Genomic DNA, 21,594 nt, shown 5'->3' with positions numbered 1-21,594 from the left:
TAGTTTTATTTAAGCTACAGACAACGCTTCTCTGTCAGATCTCTGTTAGGAAGAAACTTCTGCCTCCGCTGTCAGCACAAGTGCTGTTGGATTTGGTAAAATTAATGCCAATAAAGTTTGTGCTGTGTGGCAGGAGGCCTGGTACCTTTATGGTACTGTGAGATAGGAAGAGGGCGGAGAGCCAAGACCTTACTCCAGGCATTTTCTCTCTCTTCAGAGAGAGACCTCAGTTGGAATGTCTGAGTGGGGGATCCTACCCTGGGGCAGCTCTGTGGTGATTAAGATTATTGATTATACTGAGTTTCCAGAAGGGCTTAGAGTCTTGCAGAGGTAGACTGAGGTACTATTATAATCATTTTCATCATTAGCACCCACTCCCCTCAGTCAGGGGAGATGTTTCCCATACAGTTTAGGAGTTAGGACTGAATCCGTTTCATCACTTGATTGGTATACATCACTTACAGATTCCTGAAAATGCTCCTGGAAAACCTAACAGTAACATACATACATACATGCATACATACATACATACAGAGATAAGGTGTATTTTTCTCACATTAAAAGAAATATAAAGGTTGGTGGTAGCTGGCGTTGATTTATTAGATCAACAATTTTAAGACTAGGCCCAGTATGATGGCTCAGTGACTAAATCCTTCCCTTGTACACACCGTAATTGCATCAGTACCAGTTCATACCCCGGCAGCTCCACTTCCCATCCAGCTCCCTGCTTGTGGCCTGGGAAAGCAGTCGAGGACGGCCCAAAGCCTTGGGACCCTGCACCCATGTGGGAGACCTGGAAGAGGTTCCTGGCTCCTAGCTTCAGATGGGCTCAGCTCTGGCCATTGCAACAACTTGGGGAGTGAATCATCGGACAGATCCATCTTTCTCTCCTCTGTGTAAATTTGCCTTTCTAATAAAAATAAATAAATATTTTTAAAAAAGACCAGTATTCCCATTACATTTTTGTCTTGATCAAACAAAAATGGCTGCCATGGGGTAGATATTATGACACAGTGAGTTGAGCCACTGTTTGGGATAGTCAACCCATATGAGAGTGCTGTTAAAGTCCCTGCTATTCCGCTTCCAATGCAGCTTCCTGCTAATGTGCCTGCGGAGGCAGTGGATGATGGTCTAAATATTGAGACCCTGGCACCTACGTGGAAAAATGTTTCCTGCCATCAGCGTGGCCCAGGCCAGGTGTTATTTATAGTCGTTTGGGAAGTCAGCCTGCAGACAGAAGATCAGTGTGTCTGTTTCTCTTCCCCACTCCCCTCCCTTACCTTCTCCCTTTCTTTGTTTCTGTCACTCTACCTTTCAAAACAATAAATAGATATTTTTTTAAATGGCTGTTACAGCTCTAAGCATTGTGTGTATGCCTGAGATAGAAAAGGGGGGATGTAAAACAAATAAATTAAAATTGTTTGAAAAGCAGAATATAGGAGAACCTCAACAACAGCTGTTCTTTTTCTAGGAAAGTAAAAACTTCATTAGAGTCCTCCAGCAGACTTCTTTGTACACCTCATCAGTCAAAATTGGGCCACATGGCTACTCCTGGGTGCCAGGAGGAGTGGGAAAATGAGGTGGGCTTTTTTTTTTTTTCAGTTCAGTGGTAAAGACAGGAAAGAGCAAAGGGGTTACAAAGGAAAAGTGGATTAGCCAGCCTGTGTTGTCTACCATTATGACCTAGACAAGTAAAACGCTTCTTTAGTTGGTTTCCTCATATATAAAATAAAGATACTAGTAGACCTGCCTTGTGAAGGGGATGTGAGGATTACATGAGATTGATGTGAAGTGTTTGATATCAGCGCTGGAAACATAGCAAGGAATATTGGTTTTTTTTCTTTTTTTCTTTTATTTGTTTTTATTGGAAAGGCAGATTTTTATTTACAGAGAAGAGGAGAGACAGAGAGGAAGATTTTCCATCCACAAATTCACTCCCCAAGTGGCCACCATGGCCAGAGCTGAGCCAATCTGAAGCCAGGAACCAGGAGCTGCTTCTGAGTCTCCCATATGGGTGCAGGGTCCCAAGGCTTTGGGCCATCCTCGACTGCTTTCCCAGGCCACAAGCAGGGAGCTGGATGGGAAGTGGAGCAGCCAGGGTATGAACTGGTGCCCATATGGGATGCTGGCACATGCAAGGCAAGAATTTAACCACTGAGTCATCGGGCCAAGTCCAGAAATACTGTTTCTTATTAACATTATTATTGGGCCCAGTGTGGTAGGTTAGTGGCTAAAGTCCTCGCCTTGCATGCACCAGGATCCCGTATGTGTGCCAGTTCTAACCCCAGTGACCCTGCTTCCCTTCCAGCTACCTGCTTGTGGTCTGGGAAAGCAATGGAGGACAGCCGTAAGCTTTGGGACCCTGCACCCATGTGGGAGACCTGAAAGAGGCTCCAGATTCCTGGCTTTGGATCGTCTGAGATCCGGCCCGCTGAGGCCACTTGGGAAGCAAATCATCGGACGGGAGGTCTTTCTCTCTGTATCTCCTCCTTTGTATATCTGACTTTGCAATTTAAAAAAACGTAAATCTTTAAAAAACAAAAAGCATTAGTATTAACTTTTCCAAGTTATCCCATTTTACAGAAGCAGTCACTGAAATGACAAAGCTGGTTTTAGAGCCTGAAGTCCATGCTGCTTTCTCTGCACTAGAAGCTGAATCAGCAGGAACATGGGCATCAGCTGAGAGATCTGTCTTGACCAGACCCAGAACATCAACCAAAAGGCCTGGCTAAAGGAAGGCCGACTGAAGGATTTGGCGAGCCCAGGCAGAAGCACCCACTGGACAGTTCAGGACAAAGAGAACCTCAACATCAGGGCTTGTCCCTGAGCTAATGTTGGCTACACCAACTTGGAGGATGAGTGTGTGAAGGCAGTGGAAATACTATTTGGTAAGGATTGTGGGAGAAGCCAGTTATGGGAATAGCCATAAGTTTTCCTCATGTAGCCTGAAGGAAAGAATATCATGGAAGATTTTTTGGAGAATGTGAAGCAGATGATGAGGCAAAGACTATTCATACCTTGAGGACAGCCAAGAACAGTTATGGAGTATGGTGGAACAGCTGTGTGTTTGGTGTTGGTTGTAAGGTGCCAGGCTAGGTTTGGCAGGAGAAGAAATAGCACATCCAGATGAATAGGAGCCAGACTTGGAGCACCCTTCTGCCGTGCTGAGAAGCTCGGGCCTTTGTGTTTGGCAGTAGGGAGCTATAGGAGAGTTGCAGGTATGATGGATGGGTTGGCATGTTTGAAAGAGACTGGCTTGGAGGCAGAGGAAATGAGGAGCAGCAATCCTCCTGGGACGCTCTTCAGACGGTTCCCTCTAGGGCTGGGATGTGAGATGGAAAAGAGAGACAGCTGTGAGTGACACATTCAGTATTTGTGGAACACAAATGAGTAATAGAGGACTCACTGTTGGATGCAGGGAGCAAGGGAGAAGGAACGTAGAGTTAGCCCAGCGTTTCTTGGTTTTAAATGACTGGGTGTATTGGCCTGATTACCACTGGATTCTCTGTGATAAGGTGGCCATTGTGTGTCAGCAAGCGTTTCTTTTACATGTTTCTCAGATTATTTTTTCATAACCCTCACAGAGTTCTGTCTTTTTGTTGCATTGAACATCTCTACACTTAAAAGACCCTGATAATTGTGGAGCAAAAATAATATTATTCCCACTTTGCAGTTCAAAAGCTGGGGTGCAGAGTAGTTAAATAATTTGCCTGAGATTGTCAACCTGAGTTAGGAAATCTGCTTTCCTCTGTACTGCAGGGCTGAGCAGCCTGTTTTCTGCCAAGGGCCATTAGGATTTTTATAACATCATTAGCAGGCCATAAAAATTATCAACTTAGGACCCCCTAGTGGCTAAAGTCCTCGCCTTGAAAGCCCCGGGATCCCATATGGGCGCCGGTTCTAATCCCGGCAGCTCCACTTCCCATCCAGCTCCCTGCTTGTGGCCTGGGAAAGCAGTCGAGGACAGCCCAATGCATTGGGACCCTGTACCCTCATGGGAGACCTGGAAGAGGTTCCTGGTTCCCGGCTTCAGATCGGCGCACACCGGCCCATTGCGGCTCACTTGGGGAGTGAAACATCGGATGGAAGATCTTCCTCTCTGTCTCTCCTCCTCTCTCTGTATATCTGACTTTGTAATAAAAATAAATCTTTTTTAAAAAAATTATCAACTTAAAAATTAGCCTGCTACGGATTTATTGAATTTCAGGCCCCACCTGTTGTTACCTTGGCAGGGCCAGTCCAAACTATTTCATGGACCTTATTCTGCCCACAGGCCAGTCATTCACCACTCCTGATCTACAGTACACTGCCGTTATGTCAGACTTGTGGACTTCCTGTTGTAATTTCAACTGGTCATAGGCTATAATAAGCCCAGCAATAACATTCAGAAGATTACATTGATCTACTTATTCAGCTGTTAAGATGAAGCTGTGAGTTAATTGTGCCTTCTAATTCAGTTCAACCATACGTAGTGTATTTTTCTTATAGAATTCTGATGTCTCCTTAGTGTTGAAAGGAAAAAATAAATAACTCATAGAAATAGGTATTATTTAACTTTCATTCTCTTTCATTAGATCAATATGATCTCAGTCTTATCTGTCCTTTATATAAGCATGAACAAATTTCTGTTCAGCATGACAGTTTTTGCATCTGTACAGCACACAGGAGCATTCACTTGGTAGTTCTTGTTATCCTACAGATGAGGAGACACAAATCTCAAATTTACTTGGCCAGACCACACCATAACCTAGTAGTAACTCTGAACAGCAATAAGTAAACATGTGCAAGTGCTGGTGTTCTTTTGGGGCTCTTTGACCTAAGATACGTTCCCTATCTCATTTGAAAGCCAGGTCTTGAAGTGTGTGTTAAACATGTTTCCCACCTGCTGCCTTGACTTCCCAGTGGGTTGACAGAGTCTCGGGTTACAGCATCCTTCTCTGTAGGGCCCAGTAAGATTTTTAAAGACACTTTTATATAAATGTAGAGAATCTGGATATTGTTGTTCTATTCTGGTGTTGCCTGAAGGAGGAGTGGCAATTATTTGGAACAGGTGAAATGTCTAAACACTAGGAGATTGTCTAGAACTACCTAAGTGAAGATAAATTGAGCCCATCTAAATGCCCAGTAATACAGTCATTTTATAGTGTCTCATTGTTTTTCCTAATTTCAAAATAAATGTTCAAAACATGCTTTTTCGTTTTAGAAGGATAAAAAAGTTAGCATCTGTGAACAGAGGAACTTTTTTTTTTCTCCCAAAAAGGATTTATTCATTTGTATTTGAAAGGCAGATTTTACAGAGGAAAGGAGGGACACAGAGATACTCCCAAATGGCTGCAGTGGCCATTGGTAAGCTGATCCAAGCCTGGGAGCCAAGAGTTTCCTTGGGGTCTCCTACATGGGTGCAGGGCCCAAGCGCTTGAGCACTCTTCGGCTGCTTTCCCAGGCCACAAGCAGAGATGGATCAGAAATGGAGCACCCGGGCTCGGCAGCGTGGCCTAGTGGCTAAGGTCCTCGCCTTGATCCCATATGACCGCTGGTTCTAATCCCGGCAGCTCCACTTCCTCTCTGTCTCTCCTCCTCTCAGTATATCTGACTTTGTAATAAAAATGGAATAAATCTTTAAAAAAAAAAAAAAAAGAAAGAAATGGAGCACCAGGGACACAAGCCAGTGCCCAATATGGGATGCCAGCGCCACCACACGGCCCCCAAAGGAACATTTAATTCTGTTATTCAGAAACAATCATTGTTAACACTCTGAGATATCTATTTTCCTTCCTTCCTTCCTTTCTTCCTTCCTTCCTTCCTTCCTTCCTTCCTTCCTTCCTTCCTTCCTTCCTTCCTTCCTTCCTTCCCTATTTGAAAAGCAGAGTGAAAAAAAAGATCTTTAATTTATTGATTCATTCCCCACATGGCCGCAACAGCCAGGATTGGGCCAGGCTGAAGGCAGGACTCAGGAAATCCATCCAGGTCTCCCTTAGGAATATTTGGGCCGTCTTTCCTGCCTCCAAAGTACATTAACAGGAAAATTAGATTGGAGGTAGAGGAGCTGGGACTGAGCCAGCACTCTGATGTGATCCAGTGTCTCAGATGGTGGCTTAAACTGCTGTGCCACACTGCCTACCTGTCTAAATTTTCATAGATAAACACAAACACAGTTTTCTAACAAAAAGTGAGTTCATTTGCTGTGTACTATTTTGCACCTCTTCCCAATTAAAAAATTAGGAGTTAAACAAATTTAAGCTGATATTTCATTGGCAGACATTTAAGTTACTTACACTTTCCATTATTACTCAGCAGTATAAGACAGACTATTTACTGAAATGAATTAAAAATAAGATTACAGAGGCTAGCATTGTGGCACAGTGCGTTAAGCCACAGCTTAAGACAGTGGCACCTCATACAAGAGAGCCAGTTCAAGTCTCAGCCAGAAACGTATTGATTAGAAACTTGGTTTTGTTCAGCTTGAATTTGGCCAAACAGTAACAGACCTATCTATCACAGGCTGTGTAAGATAGGAGAGAAGGCATGTGATTGAGGTTCTGGAAGATTTTCACCAAATAGTCTTAAAATCCATGGCTGCATACAACTCCTTCAATGAATGGAAACAATATAGGTTAGGACCTAACACTTACTGAGGTACCTGCCACTTGTGTTAAGTAATTTTGATATTTAGATAGATATTTATGATATTTGGATATTATATTAGAAATTTTGCATGAAAGTCCATAAAAATTAAGATGTTTTATTAGAAAGAATTTTGAAATCTATAATATGTATTTTCACTGAGCTGCCTTTTTCTTCCTTTTTAAAAATTGTATAAATTTTATTTTTGATAATTTTTATTTATTTGATTAGGGTGCGAAGGGTCAAGGGCTAGAGCAAAGTGGATGAAACCATTGTTTCCACATTCTCTTTTTTCCTTCCTGTATCTGGGGGAGGGGAGAGATAAAGAGAGAAGCCACATCCAGTCTCTCAACCATCCCAGGGTCCCCAATGTGGGGCACACTCCAAGGATCTTGCTCAAGTGGTTACAGTAGTTCAACAGTTCTGTATTGCTGTCAATCTTGTACTCCAATCATGATGAAATCTCTCCAGAATCCACTGGCTGAGATAGTCCACCTTAGAGTCTCTATCTGCCCAGGTGTTCACTGCCAACAGTTGGCCAGCGTAGTAGATTGATTTGTTCTGTCCTCCATCCTCTGTTACGGTACCAACTGTCCTCTGAAGGCTCCAGTGTACTGCCATATCCTCCATGTGCATTTGGATATGCTGTCCACTGCTCCGTCTGAGCCACTGAGGAAGCCCAGCTCTGACACATGCATTCCACAGTCAGACCATGGAACCTGCAATTTCCTCCATGGTTGGAGTTCTGAGTCCAGCGGTTCAGTTGGGGGATTCCTAAAGAAACTTTGAGGTGATCCCAGACCTGATTCTTGAATGTGGGTGCCAGTACAGGGTCCAGCATACTCTGTCGCCCAAATTGACCTACGTGCACATTGTTGCAATTGCTGGGTCAGTTCTGTCTCCAGCCCTGTCTGCTACACAAACTAATGGGTGTTGCAGTCCAGCCTGATCCTGCCCACTACATACTCGACCCCGACACAAACCAGTGGGAGCTCTCACTTAGTTGGTATCCAGCCCACATGTGCTGATGGGTGTCACTCTGTCTAGCCATGCCTGTGCCAGTCCTGGTCCTCATGCTCACCAGTGGGAGTGGCAACCCAAGAGGGAGGTGCCCACTGTTTCCCTACTGAGCTACTCCCACTCCTGAATCTTGCACTCCAGGTGGTACTGCAGTTTAGCTTCTTTTAGTCTTTTTTTTTTGTTTGTTTTGAAAGGGCAGAATTAGAAGGAGAGGGAGAGAGAGAGAAATCTTCTGTTCACTAATTTACTCCCCAAATGGCTGCAGTGTCCAGGTCTGGACCATGACAAAACTGGGACTTCATCTGGTTCTCCGATGTGGTTGTAGAGCCCAAAACTTGGGCTGTCTTCCATTGCCTCCCCAGGCACATTATCAGGGAGTTACATCAAAAGTGCAGCAGCCGAGCTCGGCAGCTTGGCCTAGTGGCTAAGGTCCTCGCTTTGATCCCATATGGCCGCTGGTTCTAATTCCGGCAGCTCCACTTCCTCTCTGTCTCTCCTCCTCTCAGTATATCTGACTTTGTAATAAAAATAAAATAAATTAAAAAAAAAAAAAAGTGCAGCAGCCAGGTCTTGAACTGGTGTCCTATGGAAGGGTGGCAATGTCAAAGGTGGCAACTTAGCTTTCTGCACTGCAGTGCCGATTTTTCCAAATATTCTAGTGTTAATTCTCTGGCTTGTAGTATAAAGTATCCTTATGTCCCTGACAGGCTAAGGGACTTGCTTAAGATTTCACAGCTGCTAAATGATGCATCTGGCTTCACAAGCCACGGTTGCTTGCTCTCAGAGCCTCTGTCCTTCCCACGACACTGGAGTGGTTTCTCTAGGAGAGCCAAAGCAGGAAACCACTTTCCTGATGCATAGTAGAAGTTACCAAGCTTCTAAGAGCTGAGATTTGAACCTACTCTGCCTGTACATGCAACTCTTGCTGGTGTATCCCACTGTGTCGTTGATGCTAGCCTAACACCCACTTTCAATATCTGCTGCAACAATAGGGAGAGCACGCGGGCCCAACATAAGTGACATTCTGCTTAAGGTGTTTCCTCACTGACCTGGAACTGCAACAGCCACTCTGACCTAGAAACCAGACCAGAATAACATTCCTTGTGTCTTTCCTAGCATACTCGTTGCACTCTGCACGGTCTTTATGCTAGACCACTTGCTGCTGGAGCTCCTTCTGTGGTTGCTTGTCTCTCCCAGTAGATGGTGAGTTTAAGGAAGGCAAGCACTACATCTTGGCATTTTGTATTCATTCTCAAACCAGGTTAATATTTATTTTATGTTTATGTACTTGGTTCATTTTGGACCAAGATTTTGCGCAAGATTTTTGCTTTGCCAGATCTCTTCAAACAGAACAATGAAATGAAAGAGTTAATTCATACAGCAGGGAGAGGGATTCATGATCCACGTTATGAGCGTGCAGAATTCTCCTTACTCTTTATCTGTTCTTAGACCATAAAGGCCCAGGACTTAGGGAACATCACCACACAGCCTGGTCAGTGCTGTGCACCTGCGAGCTGTGGATACAGGGAAACAGAAGATGCCATCACAACATATGTTGGGAGGGAAGATGGGAACTGACAGGACCACATGCTCCCCGTTAAAGTGTCTCCCATCAGGCATCAAACTACGAAGATATTTGTAGATTGGTTCCGGAATTTCTGCCCCTGAGGAACAGTGCAGATTTGGCCTTATGCAATTCCCTATGAAGCCTCTATATTCATCTTTCTGCTAGTACTGCTTCTCCTCTGAAGGAGGGAGTCCGCCCAGGCTTTTCCAGCTGTGCCCTGCTGACACTCACTGCAGGCAGGGAGCTGGAGGTGGTTGGGCCTGAACTCCGGGTGGGTGGACTCTGCCTAAAGACACCAAACCCCTTGGGGCCTAGCTGATTGCCAAGTGTCCAGTGGTGCCCCTTTTCTTATTCCCTCAGTGGTTGTTGCCCTCCCCGAGAACAGTTCCCACCTTTTGTAGTTCCCTGGGGCTCAGCAGTGGGAGCGCAGTGGGCAGGCCTTGCATCCACCGTGCAGGCCAGCTCAGACCCCGGTCCTGTAGACAGAGCTGCTCTCTCGATGTTACAGACCTTAGCTGCCAGGCCTCCTAGCCAGGGACTCCAATGCAAGCATTTTTTCCCCAGGGACATGATTCTCTTTCCTCCTGCCTATTGAAGAAAGGGAGAGCCTGCAGAATTCTGGCCTGACTCTGCACACCTGGAGCACTAACAACGTGGTCTGGCTCTCAGGTTTATTTGTTGCAGTCTGTGTCCTCTGAGCAGCAATGTGGTGGCCCTGTCTCCTCCATCCCACTGCCACTGTCCTTATTTCCTGTCAGGGCCCACCTCCTTTGACCTTGCCCACTCAGAACCCTGACCACAACTCTGCTAGAGACATCTTTGTCAAATATAGAATTCATTACTCCCCAGTTTAAAGCCTTCCAGTGGTTTCCTATTTACTAATAAATCCCATCATTTAGCCTGGCACTCAAATCCCTGCACAATATGTCCCATAATCTGCCTTTTGATTGTTTCCTACCACTTTCCCCTTATGCTGTCAGCTGTAATCCTGTACTATTGCTGTGTCCCTGTTGCGTCACGCACACTTATGCCTTCATGCCCGGAATGGGTGTGTGTGTCTTTGCCGCTGCCCCCACCCCTGACCCACTTCTCCTGGCTGTTGTGTGGTGCCAGCTCCAATGCTTTCCACTGAGAAACCATCCCCAGCTCTCCTGGACCCCAGTCTTATGATAACATTCCCTCCTTAGTATTCCGATAACACCCCAATGTTCTCTGATTAATGTGGTTGAATTTAGCCTAAATTTTTTTCCTGTTCAGCTGTGAACTCTAGTGAATTCTGGCTTGGCACTTTTACTAGATGTTAAGTGTTCTGATACTGCTGCTAAAGAAATCTGGGTTAAGTCACATTAGGCCTTCACTGACCACTAACCTAGAGACTTGTTAGGTCAGTTCGATTTTGAAAAAGTAAAAGTTTATCTATTTGAAAAAGAGAAACAGAAAAGGGGAGGGAGAGAGTGAGAGAGAGAGGTGTATCTATCTTCCACTAACTGGTTCACTTCCGGTTCACTTCCCAAATGCCCACAACTGCTGAGACCAGGCTACGAGCCCAGAACTCCATTCTGCGTCCTTCAGGCTGGCTGGAGCCTTCCCAGGTGCATTTAATATGGAGGGGGAAGGATGTAGCACAGTAGGAACTTGAACCAGTGCTCTGATAGGAGATGCTGACATCATAAGTGGAAGCTTAACGCACTGTGCCACAATGCCAACCCCCAACCAAATTTTTTAAAAATCAGGGAGAAGAGGACCATCAGCAGAAGAGTAAACAAGCTAGAAAGAGGGGCTGGCACATGGTGTGGCATGCTGATCCTCTGCCTGTGGCACCAGCATCCATTTGGATGCTGGTTTGTGTCCTGGCTGCTCCACTTTGAGTCCAGCTCTCAGCTTATGGCCTGGGAAAGCTAACAGAGGTTGGCTTAAGCCTTTGGACCCCTGTACTCACGTGGGAGACCCAGAGGAAGCTCCTGGCTTTAGCCTAGCCGAGCCTGGCCTTTGTAGATATTTGGGGAGTGAATCAGTGGATTAAGACCTCTCTGTCCCTGTGACCTTCCTTCTCTCTGTAACTCTGCCTTTAAAATAAAAACAAATAACTCTTAAAAGGGGGGAGTGGCTGCACAGCCTAGCGGCTGAAGTCCTCACCATGCCTGCGCCAGCATCCCATATGGACACTGGTTCTAATCCTGGTGGCCCTACTTCCCATCCAGCTCCCTGCTTTGTAGCCTGGGAAAGCAGTCGAAGATGGCCCAAGGATATGGGAGAGCTGGAAGAAGCCCCATGCTGTTAGCTTCAGATTGACTCAGCTCCGGCCATTGGGGCTGCTTAGGGAGTGAATCAACGATGAAAGATCTTCCTCTCTATATATCTGATTTTTCAATAAAAATAAAATAAAATAAAATAAATCCTTAAAAATCCTAACCAGCAAGCAACATTCAAACAAAAAGCACCTGACCGACTGATGAAAGAGCTTTTGAGCATAGTGCATGGAAGTGGTGTGGGCAGAGGCTTGAGACCAGCTGTGCAAGCCATCATACCGGGTATTCCTGTGCTGCACGACAAGTTGGTTTTAGTCACCTCTAATACCTCTTCCAGCTTTGCAATTGGGTGCCTGTGATGATTCTCAGTAGTATCACTGTGACCTGTATTAGGACACTGAGCAGAAGCGGAATAGTTAAAAACAAACAAAAACCATCTTTGACCAAATTGACTTTCCAGAGTCATTTCCTGTTCTCCCTGGCTTTGGAAGTGACAGTGATGAGTGTTGGGTCTGAGAAGACCTGTGTTTGGAGGAGAGGTGTGGGGGTCGGTAGGTGTGAACGCCCTTTACTCTGCAGCCTCAATCTTACTCTCCAGCATCATTACCTCGCCTCTAAGCTTCAACTTGGAGTATACCTCATAGTTAGGGTGAAGATTCATCAGACAGAGGAATCTTAGCACAGTGCCTCAAAGTACAGATTAAAAATTACATTCTTTGTCTTACTCTCTTCTTTCTCAAAAACATACTCTGTTTGTTTTGGTATTGGTCACATGGTAGACTGGTTTCTTATTGATGCCCCTGTCCCAAAGCAGTCAACTCTCTTTGCCTTCCTGTGTCAGGGAGTGAGTCCCTCTTCCCCCCCAGCTTTTTGGTACTTCGTTATTTTTAGCTCTAAAAGAGAAGTTTTATAAATAGTCCCCTGACTTCTGAGGCAAGTAATTTTCAGGTTCAGTGATACTCAACAAATAGCTCGCTGTTTCTTTAGTCCTAATCCTAGTAACAACAAGAAAAGAGGATTAGATTCTGTTGACATCTCTTAAAGCAATTTATATGTACACATCAAAATCCAAGAAAAACTACTCTCTCCTGCAGCCTTTGGGATATAAAAGAGAAAAGGTTCTCTTATATTCACTTACTGTCTTTACTCTTGGCCATCAAAAGGTATAAATGGGAAAGGAAGTTTCTTCCTAAGGATCAAGACATAGTGTGGAAGAGACGCTGCTTTTCAGATATCTTTCCCAGATCTATCTTTCCCAGATCTGACTTGCTGAGTCCTCTTAACCCAAGTCACTTCACCTTTGAACTGCTCACTTGCCCCAAAGTCAGCTTGATGGGGGCCTGGTGCAATGGCTCAAAGGCTAAATCCTCCCCTTGCAAACACTGGGATCCATGTGAGTACTGGTTTGTGTCCCAGCTTCTGCACTTCCCACTCAGTTCCCTGCTTGTGGCCTGGAAAAGCAGTCAAGGATGGCCCATAGCCTTGTGCCTCTGCACCCATGTGGGAGCCCCAGAAGAAGCTCCTGGCTCCTGGCTTTGGATCGGCTCAGCTCTGGCCATTGAGGCCTTTTGGGGAGTGAATCAGCAGATGAAAGGTCTTTCTCTTGTACTCTCAGTAAACCCTATCTGCCTTTCCAATTAAAAAAAATGGTAAAGTTGATTTAAGCATCATGAAAAATAGGCACCATCTTACTATTAGCAGTGATTGGCATATATGTGCTGAATTCTTTCAACTCTGTGCACTTTACTACACGAGCTGTAGCAGATCTGGTCAGCTCTAGGCGGAGAGGGACCTAGTATGTCCTCTGCTCACATGACTGGGATGGGGCCTGTGGGGACAGTCTTTGGATATATTGGGAGATTTCCAAAAGGGGATAATCACAAACTAGCAAGTTTCACTAGCTTAGGGATGTAGTCTGTTATCAGGTAAACAAGGAAAGCAGCCATGTATCCCCTAAGGACAGGTGGTAGGCATCATAGAATATACTTAGACAAATCTAGACAGTATGGCCTGCTCCTCAACGAGACTGTGTAGGCTAACCTATGGTTCTCATGCTCCAAACCTGTATAGCATGTTACTGTACTGAATACTGTAGGCAGTGGTAACACAATGATTAATGTTTGTGAATCTAAACATAGCTGGATATAGAAAAAGTGCAGTGAAGATATTAGGTGATGGGTGGGCCTGTAGCCTAGCAATGAAATGCTGGTTGGAGTGCTCATATACCGTACTGGTGTGCCGAGGGTCCGTGTCCACATCTGGCTCCTGAATCACCTTCCTGCTAATGCAGACCTTGGGAGGCAAAGCTGATGGCTCAAGTTACTGGGTTCCTCCTGCCAGCGTGGGAGATCTGGATTAGATTCCCCGCTTTGGTCTGACTCCAGCCTGGCCTTTGTTGGGTGTTTGGGGAGTAGTGAATAAGTAGGTAGAAGCTTTCTGTCTCTGCCATTCAGATAGATAAATAACAAAAAGTGGAGTGTGAAAGAAAATAATTTTTTTTAAAGATTTATTTATTTTATTGCAAAGTCAGATGTACAGAAAGGAGAGAGAGAGGAAGCTCTTCCGTCCGATGATTCACTCCCCAAGTGGCCACAATGGCCAGTGCTGCGCCTATCCGAAGCCAGGAGCCAGGATCTTCTTTCTGGGTCTCCCACGCGGGTGCAGGGTCCCAAGGCTTTGGGCCGTCCTCGACTGCTTTCCCAGGCCACAAACGGAGCTGGATGGGAAGTGGAGCTGCCAGGATTAGAACCCGCACCCATACAGAGTGTTCAAGGTGAGGACCTTAGCCATTACGCTATCGTACCAGGCCCAGAAAATAATTTTTTAAAGTACTTAAACACCCTGGGAGGTACTTGTCTGGGGCTGGTGCCGTGGAGCGAAAGGTTAAGCTTGGCACTGTGATACTGACATCCAGAGCAACAGTCCAAGTTCTGGCTGTTCTGCTTCCTGTCCAGCTCCCTGCTAATGCTTCTGGGAAATCAGCAGAAAATGGTCCAAGTATTTGGGCCCCTGCCACCCATATGAGTCACCTTGATGGAGTTTCAGGCTCCTGACTCCACCCTAGACCAGCCCTGGCCATTGTACCATTTGGAGAGTGAATCCACGTATGAAAGATCTCTCTGTCACTCTGCATTTTAAATAAGTAAAGACAGGGCCAGGAGAGTAGGGGAGAGAATGTTCTTGTCTGTCACACAGATGGGAGACCCAGATGGAGTTCCAGACTCCTGGAAACAGTGAGCCCAGGATAAGAAGATAGACCTTTCTGTCTCTCCCCTCTCCCTTTGTCACTCTTCCTTAAAACAAACAAACAAACAAAAAAACAACTTATGTCTTATGATTCCTTTTTTTTTTTCCCAAGAACTTTGAGATACCCCGTATCTACCAATTCAAATGAGTTAAAAATAATTCTGATAGAAGCATTGAAGGAAGATCCTGTAATTGCTCCAAAGGTAAAAGGTCATCTCTCCCCGGATGCTAAATCTGTAGTTCAGTCATGATGCCCAGTCACTTGGCTTTCCAGATTCGGCCCTGCCTTCTCCTCAAGTCCTGACACCCCTCCAGACTGCTAATTAAGAGACAACAGTCGGCCACCTCTCTTCTGAAATCTAAACACGATTGAGGGGTAAAGAAAGATGACTTTTCTCTGGAGTTGGAAAGGCTTCAGGGAATAGCATATTAACAAAGATACACTATTAACGCTTTCATATCTACAAATCCCAAAGAGGATTTAGGGATTTAATCTTTGGCTTTTAAAACCAGCTTTCCATTGTTGTTCAGAATACCAATGAGCATTTAAAAATTGTGGAAAACAGTGAGACCTGTACTCACACACTGCTGGGCACACAGAGGTGATGATCTTTGCAGTGCAAACTCAGCCTGTCATGCTCATCCCCTCCACTGCTGTTGTCCTGGTTTGAGCCCAACCCCTGTGGCCAGAGGCTTGCAGTAGCCTCCCTCCTGTTCTGTTTGCGTCTCAACCTTTGTCCCCTCCCATAGATGGGTAATGTCTGGTCCATGGACTGAATCAGGACTGCGAAATAGTTTGGTCTGGCCCCGCCAAACAATTGCAGGCGGAACTCAAAATCCAGTCCATCTATAACAGGCTAACATTTAAGTTGATAATTTTGTTTGACCCACAAATAATGTTTTAAATATCCAAGTGGCCCTTGGCAGGAAAAAAAAAGTGTCCCCCAGCCCTACTGGTGTGTTTTTGGCACTGCAGTCCAAGCGACTTTTCAAACCCAAGTCACATCATATTATTATTCTGCTGAAGACACTGGGGTGCTTTCACATTTCGTTCAGAATGAAAGCCTGCAGTCCTCAAAGGCTCCCAGAGCTGGACAGCCCTTTATCTCCCTGCCCTCCACTGCTACTGCTGTCCTCTCATCTGTGCCACTCTTGCCACCCTGGCTGCTTAGCTGTTCTGCTGACGAGTCCCCGTCCCATGCTTCCAGCCTACGGCCTTGGCTTGGTCTGTTTCCTTTGTCTGCCAAGCACTCCTGATTCTCCTGGTTAACATGCAAACTATGAGCACTTTCCTCAGCATTTAGGCCTTGTTTGTTTCAGTGTACCAGAACAGAAGCCACCCAAGGGCAGGGATCCTGGTGTTATTCACTGATGGGAGTCTCTCAGTCAGCACTGGCATGAAGGAGCTACTATTTGTTTAATGGATTGATTTCAAAAATAGCCTTACCTTTTGACCTAGAAATCTTATTTTTAGAACTCATCCTTGAAAAAACAGAGTTGCAGCCAAAGATTTATATATTTATAGTTACAACGATTTTTAGCTGTTGCAGAAGTGAATTTCAGGCGTGGGCATTTGGCTCAGCAGTGAGGATGGCACTTACTTCCGGATTCCAGATCTCAGCACCTGCATTCAAGGCCCTCTTCCAGTGTCTGCTTGCTGCTGGAATGATCCCTGGGAGGCAGCAGTGATGGCTCGAGCAGTGAAGTGGCAGCCCATGGAACAGGAGAAGATACTTGTAATCCACATATCTGATAAAAGTTAGTACTCAGAATAGGCGAGGATTCCTCAGAAAAGTTCACAGAAAATAAAATTTTATTTTTATTAAAAAAAATAAATTTTAAATCAATGCATATTTTTATAAGTACTTTCTACATACTTTTTTAATGAATTTTTTTAAAGGTTTTTTTTTTTAATTGGAAAGGCGGACATACAGAGAGGAGGAGAGACAGAGAGGAAGATCTTCCATCCAATGGTTCATTCCCCAAGTGGCCACAACGGCCAGAGCTGCACTGATCTGAAGCCAGGAGCTCTTCCAGGTTTCCCATGCGGTTACAGGATCCCAAGGCTTTGGGCCATCCTCGACTGCTTTCCCAGGCCACAAGCAGGGAGCTGGATGGAAAGCAGGGCCACTGGGATTAGAACCAGCGCCCATATGTGATCCTGGCGCATGCAAAGCGAGGACCTTAACTACTACCCTATTGTGCCGGGCCCTTTAATGAATTTTTGCTGTACCCAGCTATAAATAACTCCTACAGTGCAACAACAAAGACAGACAACTGAATTTAAAGATAGGCAAATTATTTGAATCATATTTCTCCAAGGAAAGACAAATTAGGGCCAAATAAACACATGAAAAATATTCAGCATTTATCAGTCATTGGGGAATACAGATCAAAACCACAGTGCTACATCATTTTACACCTGCTTTGATGTCTGTAGTTTTTGCAAAAGGGGAAATAACCAACCTTGAAGAAGATGCACATTACTGGCTAGGACTCATGGGATACAGCTGTTGTGAAGCACAGCTTGGTTTAAAGGCTAGGCATGGAGCAGGCATCGGCGTGGTGGTGACAAAGCCGCTGGGGACGTGACACCTCACAGCACCTGGCTGAGTTTCAGCTTCTCTGCTTCCCATCCAGTTTCCTACTAATGCCCATGCTGGGAGGCAGCAGATAATGGCTGGAGCACTTAGATCCCCACTAAACCACCATGGGAGACCCTGTTGGAGGGAGATCTGGGCTCCTGGCTTCAGCCTTGCCTAACCTTAGTTTTTCAATCATGTTTTGTTTTGTTTTGTTTTTAAGATTTATTTTTATTGCAAAATTAGATATACAGAGAGGAGGAGAGAGGAAGATCTTCCGTCTGATGATTCACTCCCCAAGTGAACACAATGGCCAGTGCTGCACTGATCCAAACCCAGGAACCAGGAACTTCCTGTTCTGGGTCTCCCACGCAGGTGCAGGGTCCCAAGGTTTTGGGTCATCCTTGACTGCTTTCCCAGGCCACAAGCAGGGAGCTGGATAGGAAGCAGGGCTGCTGGGATTAGAACCGGTGCCCAGGGCCCGGCGGCGTGGCCTAGTGGCTAAAGTCCTCGCCTTGAAAGCCCCAGGATCCCATATGGGCGCCGGTTCTAATCCCGGCAGCTCCACTTCCCTTCCAGCTCCCTGCTTGTGGCCTGGGAAAGCAGTTGAGGATGGCCCAATGCATTGGGACCCTGCACCCATGTGGGAGACCCGGAAGAGGTTCCAGGTTCCGGGCTTCGGATCGGCACGCATCGGCCCGTTGAGGCTCAGTTGGGGAGTGAATCATCGGATGGAAGATCTTCCTCTCTGTCTCTCCTCCTCTGTGTATATCTGGCTATAATAAAAAAATGAATAAATCTTTAAAAAAAAAAAAAGAATATGTAACATAATGAGTTTGAGTCGTGGCATATCAGGATGAGCTGCTACCTGCAACACTAACATCCCATGTTGGCACTAGTTGAGTTCTGGCTGCTTTACTTCCAGTCTAGCTTCCTGCTAACGCACCTGGGAAAGTAGCAGAATATTGCTCAAATGCATCCCTGTGACAGACCCAGATGAGGTTTCTGGCTGCTGGCTTCTGCCTGGAAGATCTCCAGCCATTATGTTCGCTGGGGAGTGAACAGGTTGATGGGAAGATCTTTGTTTCTCCTTCCCTGACGCTCTGCCTTTCAAAGAAATAAAATCTTAAAGGGGGCGGGTGGAGAGCCTGTTTTTGGAATACTACTCAGCCATAAAAAAATGAAACCTTGTCTTTTGCAACTAAATGGATGCGGTTGAAAGCCATTATACTTATTAGTGACAAATAAGCAAAAATATATGTGACAACTAGTCTCTGATCTGTGGTAACCCGTGCCCTGTGCCAAAATGTAATTCACATGCACAAGATTGGCATTCTGGGATGTGATTATTGTTCACAGCCTTTGTCTATAGCCCTGAGGACTAGTAAGATTTTATTTTATTTATTTTGAAGATTTATTTTTTTTTATTAGAAAATCAGATATGTACAGAGAAGAGGAAAGACAGAGAGGAAGATCTTCTGTCCACTGATTCACTTCTCAAGTGGCCACAATGGCTAGGGCTGAGCCAGTCTGAAGCCAGGAGTCAGGAGTCAAGAACCTTTTTTGGGTCTCCCATTCAGGTGCAGGGTACCAGGGCTTTGGGCCATCCTTGACTGCCTTCCCAGGCTACAAGCAGGGAGCTGGATGGGAAGTGGGGCTCCTGGAATTAGAATCGGCGCCCATATGAGATCCTGGCACATACAAAATGAGGACTCTAGCTGCTAGGCTATTGCACTGGGCCTGGGTTTGTTTTTTTGTTTTTTGGTGTTTTTTTTTTTTTAAGATTTTTTATTATAGGGCCCAGCGCAGTAGCTTAATGGCTAAAGGACTTGCTTCTGAGTCTCCCACGTGGGTTGCAGGGTCCCAAAGCTTTGGGCCCTCCTTAACTGCTTTCCCAGGCCACAAGCAGGGAGCTGGATGGGAAGCGGGGCTGCCGGGATTAGAACTGATGCCCATATGGGATCTTGGTCGTTGCAAGGTGAGGATTTAACCACTGAACCATCATGCCAGGCCCTACCTCATGGAGTATTAAGTCTATGATTGTGACGTGAACTCAGAGTATGCCATTGTAAAAACTGGAAGAAGAAAATGAGGAAGCAAGAGGATGGGTGGGGAATGCGGTCAGGAGGGAGGGTAGGATTGTGAAACATGTGAAGTTGTTCACTACAGTGTATTTAAGAGAGAATTTGGAGAGATGCCAGACTGCAGAAGCAGTGTTACCCTGTGGTGAGGACAGTGTGTTCAGCCAGAAATGTGGAATAAATTTACATTTTATCATATATACTTGTATATTGTCTCCATTTTCTAATAGTGCAGATACAGACCTAGTTCTTGTATCACTGGTTAAAAATAGTATGAAGCGTCAGTTTATCTTGGGACTTAATGTTGGTGAGGCCCCCATGAGCTACTGAAAGCTAGTCACGTATATTGTCTCCAAGGACCCCTAAAGCGCCGGAAGGCCAAGCCTAGGACATGGGTTCAGTTTCCTGAGAAACCTGCTATTCTTCTCACCCAGCTGAATGAAGCTTTTCTTGTGTTTTTGCAGGTTATCCCACAGCCTACCCCGCCGCAGCCCCTGCCTACAATCCCAGCCTGTACCCCACCAATAGCCCCAGTTATGCTCCAGGTAAGGAGAAAGTGGGGGTGGCAGTGATAAACGGGACTCTGATTGGGTGAAGAACTGCCCTGCTGGCCTCGTCCTGTCCTCAGCTGCTCTGGGCTCAGCCCGTCCAGCCTCGATTCTCCTGATTATCCCCTCCAGGGACTGGGGCCACACAGCCTCTGGGTGGGTGGGCCAGGGAGTCCCTCCATTCCCCAGGGACTGAACATTACCCCTCGCCCCTGTGCTGGGTGGCCCGAGACTTGCCTCCTCCTCTCAGAACCTGTTCTGCTCTCCCAGTGATGTCTGAATCCAGTCTTTGTTCAGTTTCCCCTGCGGCTGCCATTGGGAAACACACACACACATGCACCCACAGCTGACTCCTGGCCATGGGTTGGAGTGAGAGACTTGCCACCAGGGAGAGGGCTGGTCCTCCAGCTGAGATGAGACACTTGCTTTGCTAAACTAGGGAAGGCCCAGCACTCCTTACAGAGCGGTGGAAGTGGCTTGAAAGATGCTGACGGTGTCCCAGGCCGGGAGCACGCTGAGGCCCTACCAATGGATCCTGCTGACCATGCTCAGCCCATGTCTTACTGTTCTGGGTTTGAATGCTCATTACCCGGCTTGCTAGTTAGAAGGCCGTGGGCCGGTGACTCACCTCAGAGCCTACCTTGCCTCACGCAGACATGCTGTTCTATAAGGTCCTCTTCATCTCCTCAGTTGGAGTTATTTGTTGAATACTCTCCCCCCAGCCTCTGTCGCTCCTGGGTTAGCACCTTACCAGTCACCTTATCCCTCTGACACTCCAGTGCCCATCTCTAAAGCAGGAGCCACGTGATAATCTCACCTGTATACACATACCATGAAATTAGCAGAGAAAGTCCTTTTCTCTTTTGGCAACTAAAAACTATCTATGCAAACAAATGAATTTAATCCCCAGAGTACTGCCATAGATGTAAATTCCACAGGCATTTGTATACTTTAAAAAATAGGTAAAAATACTAGAGACACCAAAATTCTTTCTGATAATATATTAGCCAGGGTTGAGAAATTTTATCTTAAAAGTGATGGTGGCTTGTTAACAATACAAGTATACATCAAGAAGTTCGTGAAAATGGAATTAAAAGATTAGTTTGGGTACCAAAAAAGTTGGAAATTCATGCCTAATTTTTTCTTCTCAGAATACATTTTCCATTAGTTTTGTTTTGTTTTGTTTCTTAATTTGAGAGGCGGGGAAGAGATCAGTCTCTCTGCTGGTTCACTTCTCAAATGCTTGCAGTTGCCAGAGCTGGCCACGTGGGAGGCAGGGCCCCAAGCCCCTGCTGCCAGCCAAGGTGCACACTGACAGGAAGCTGGAATCAGGCACCCCAGGTGGCATCTTACCCACTGTGCCAAATACCTGCTCTCTCCCCCGGGGTTCCTATGTACATAGTTATTTAAATGTAAGTGCTGTGAGAGCCGGCTTTGAAAGCTGTCTGCTGCTCTAAAACAAGGCTAGGGAAGATGTTGTAGGAGTTCAGAGGGGCTCTGCAGTGAGGCAGATTCAAGGCGCTTACTGCAAGAGCCCGGCGGCGAGAGGGGGAGGACGGGAGCAAGCCAAAGGCGATGAGCATGGAAGGAGGTAGACCTTGCAGGTCAAGTCAGCTCCTACAGGAAACTTGACCTCCAAAAAAGCCTGTGGGCTTGAAATGAAAGGGACTGTGGGCT

The 21,594-nt window shown here is 45.9% G+C and overlaps 1 protein-coding gene across 3 annotated transcripts in view; it reads left to right on the top strand.

Annotated features, from left to right (window-relative positions):
- Positions 1–21,594, top strand: part of FAM168A (family with sequence similarity 168 member A) — a 165,889-nt gene that overhangs the window by 128,526 nt on the left and 15,769 nt on the right. For all 3 annotated transcript variants that reach the window (XM_004589905.2, XM_058663564.1, XM_004589904.2), the window contains exon 3: positions 19,834–19,914. In XM_004589905.2, coding sequence (XP_004589962.1) covers positions 19,834–19,914 — 81 coding nt within the window. The remainder of the gene's footprint in view (positions 1–19,833; positions 19,915–21,594) is intronic.

This window comes from Ochotona princeps, chromosome 4 (assembly GCF_030435755.1).
Source record: "Ochotona princeps isolate mOchPri1 chromosome 4, mOchPri1.hap1, whole genome shotgun sequence".
In the NCBI taxonomy this organism is placed as follows: domain Eukaryota; kingdom Metazoa; phylum Chordata; class Mammalia; order Lagomorpha; family Ochotonidae; genus Ochotona; species Ochotona princeps.
This window is presented reverse-complemented; position numbering and strand designations above follow the sequence as displayed.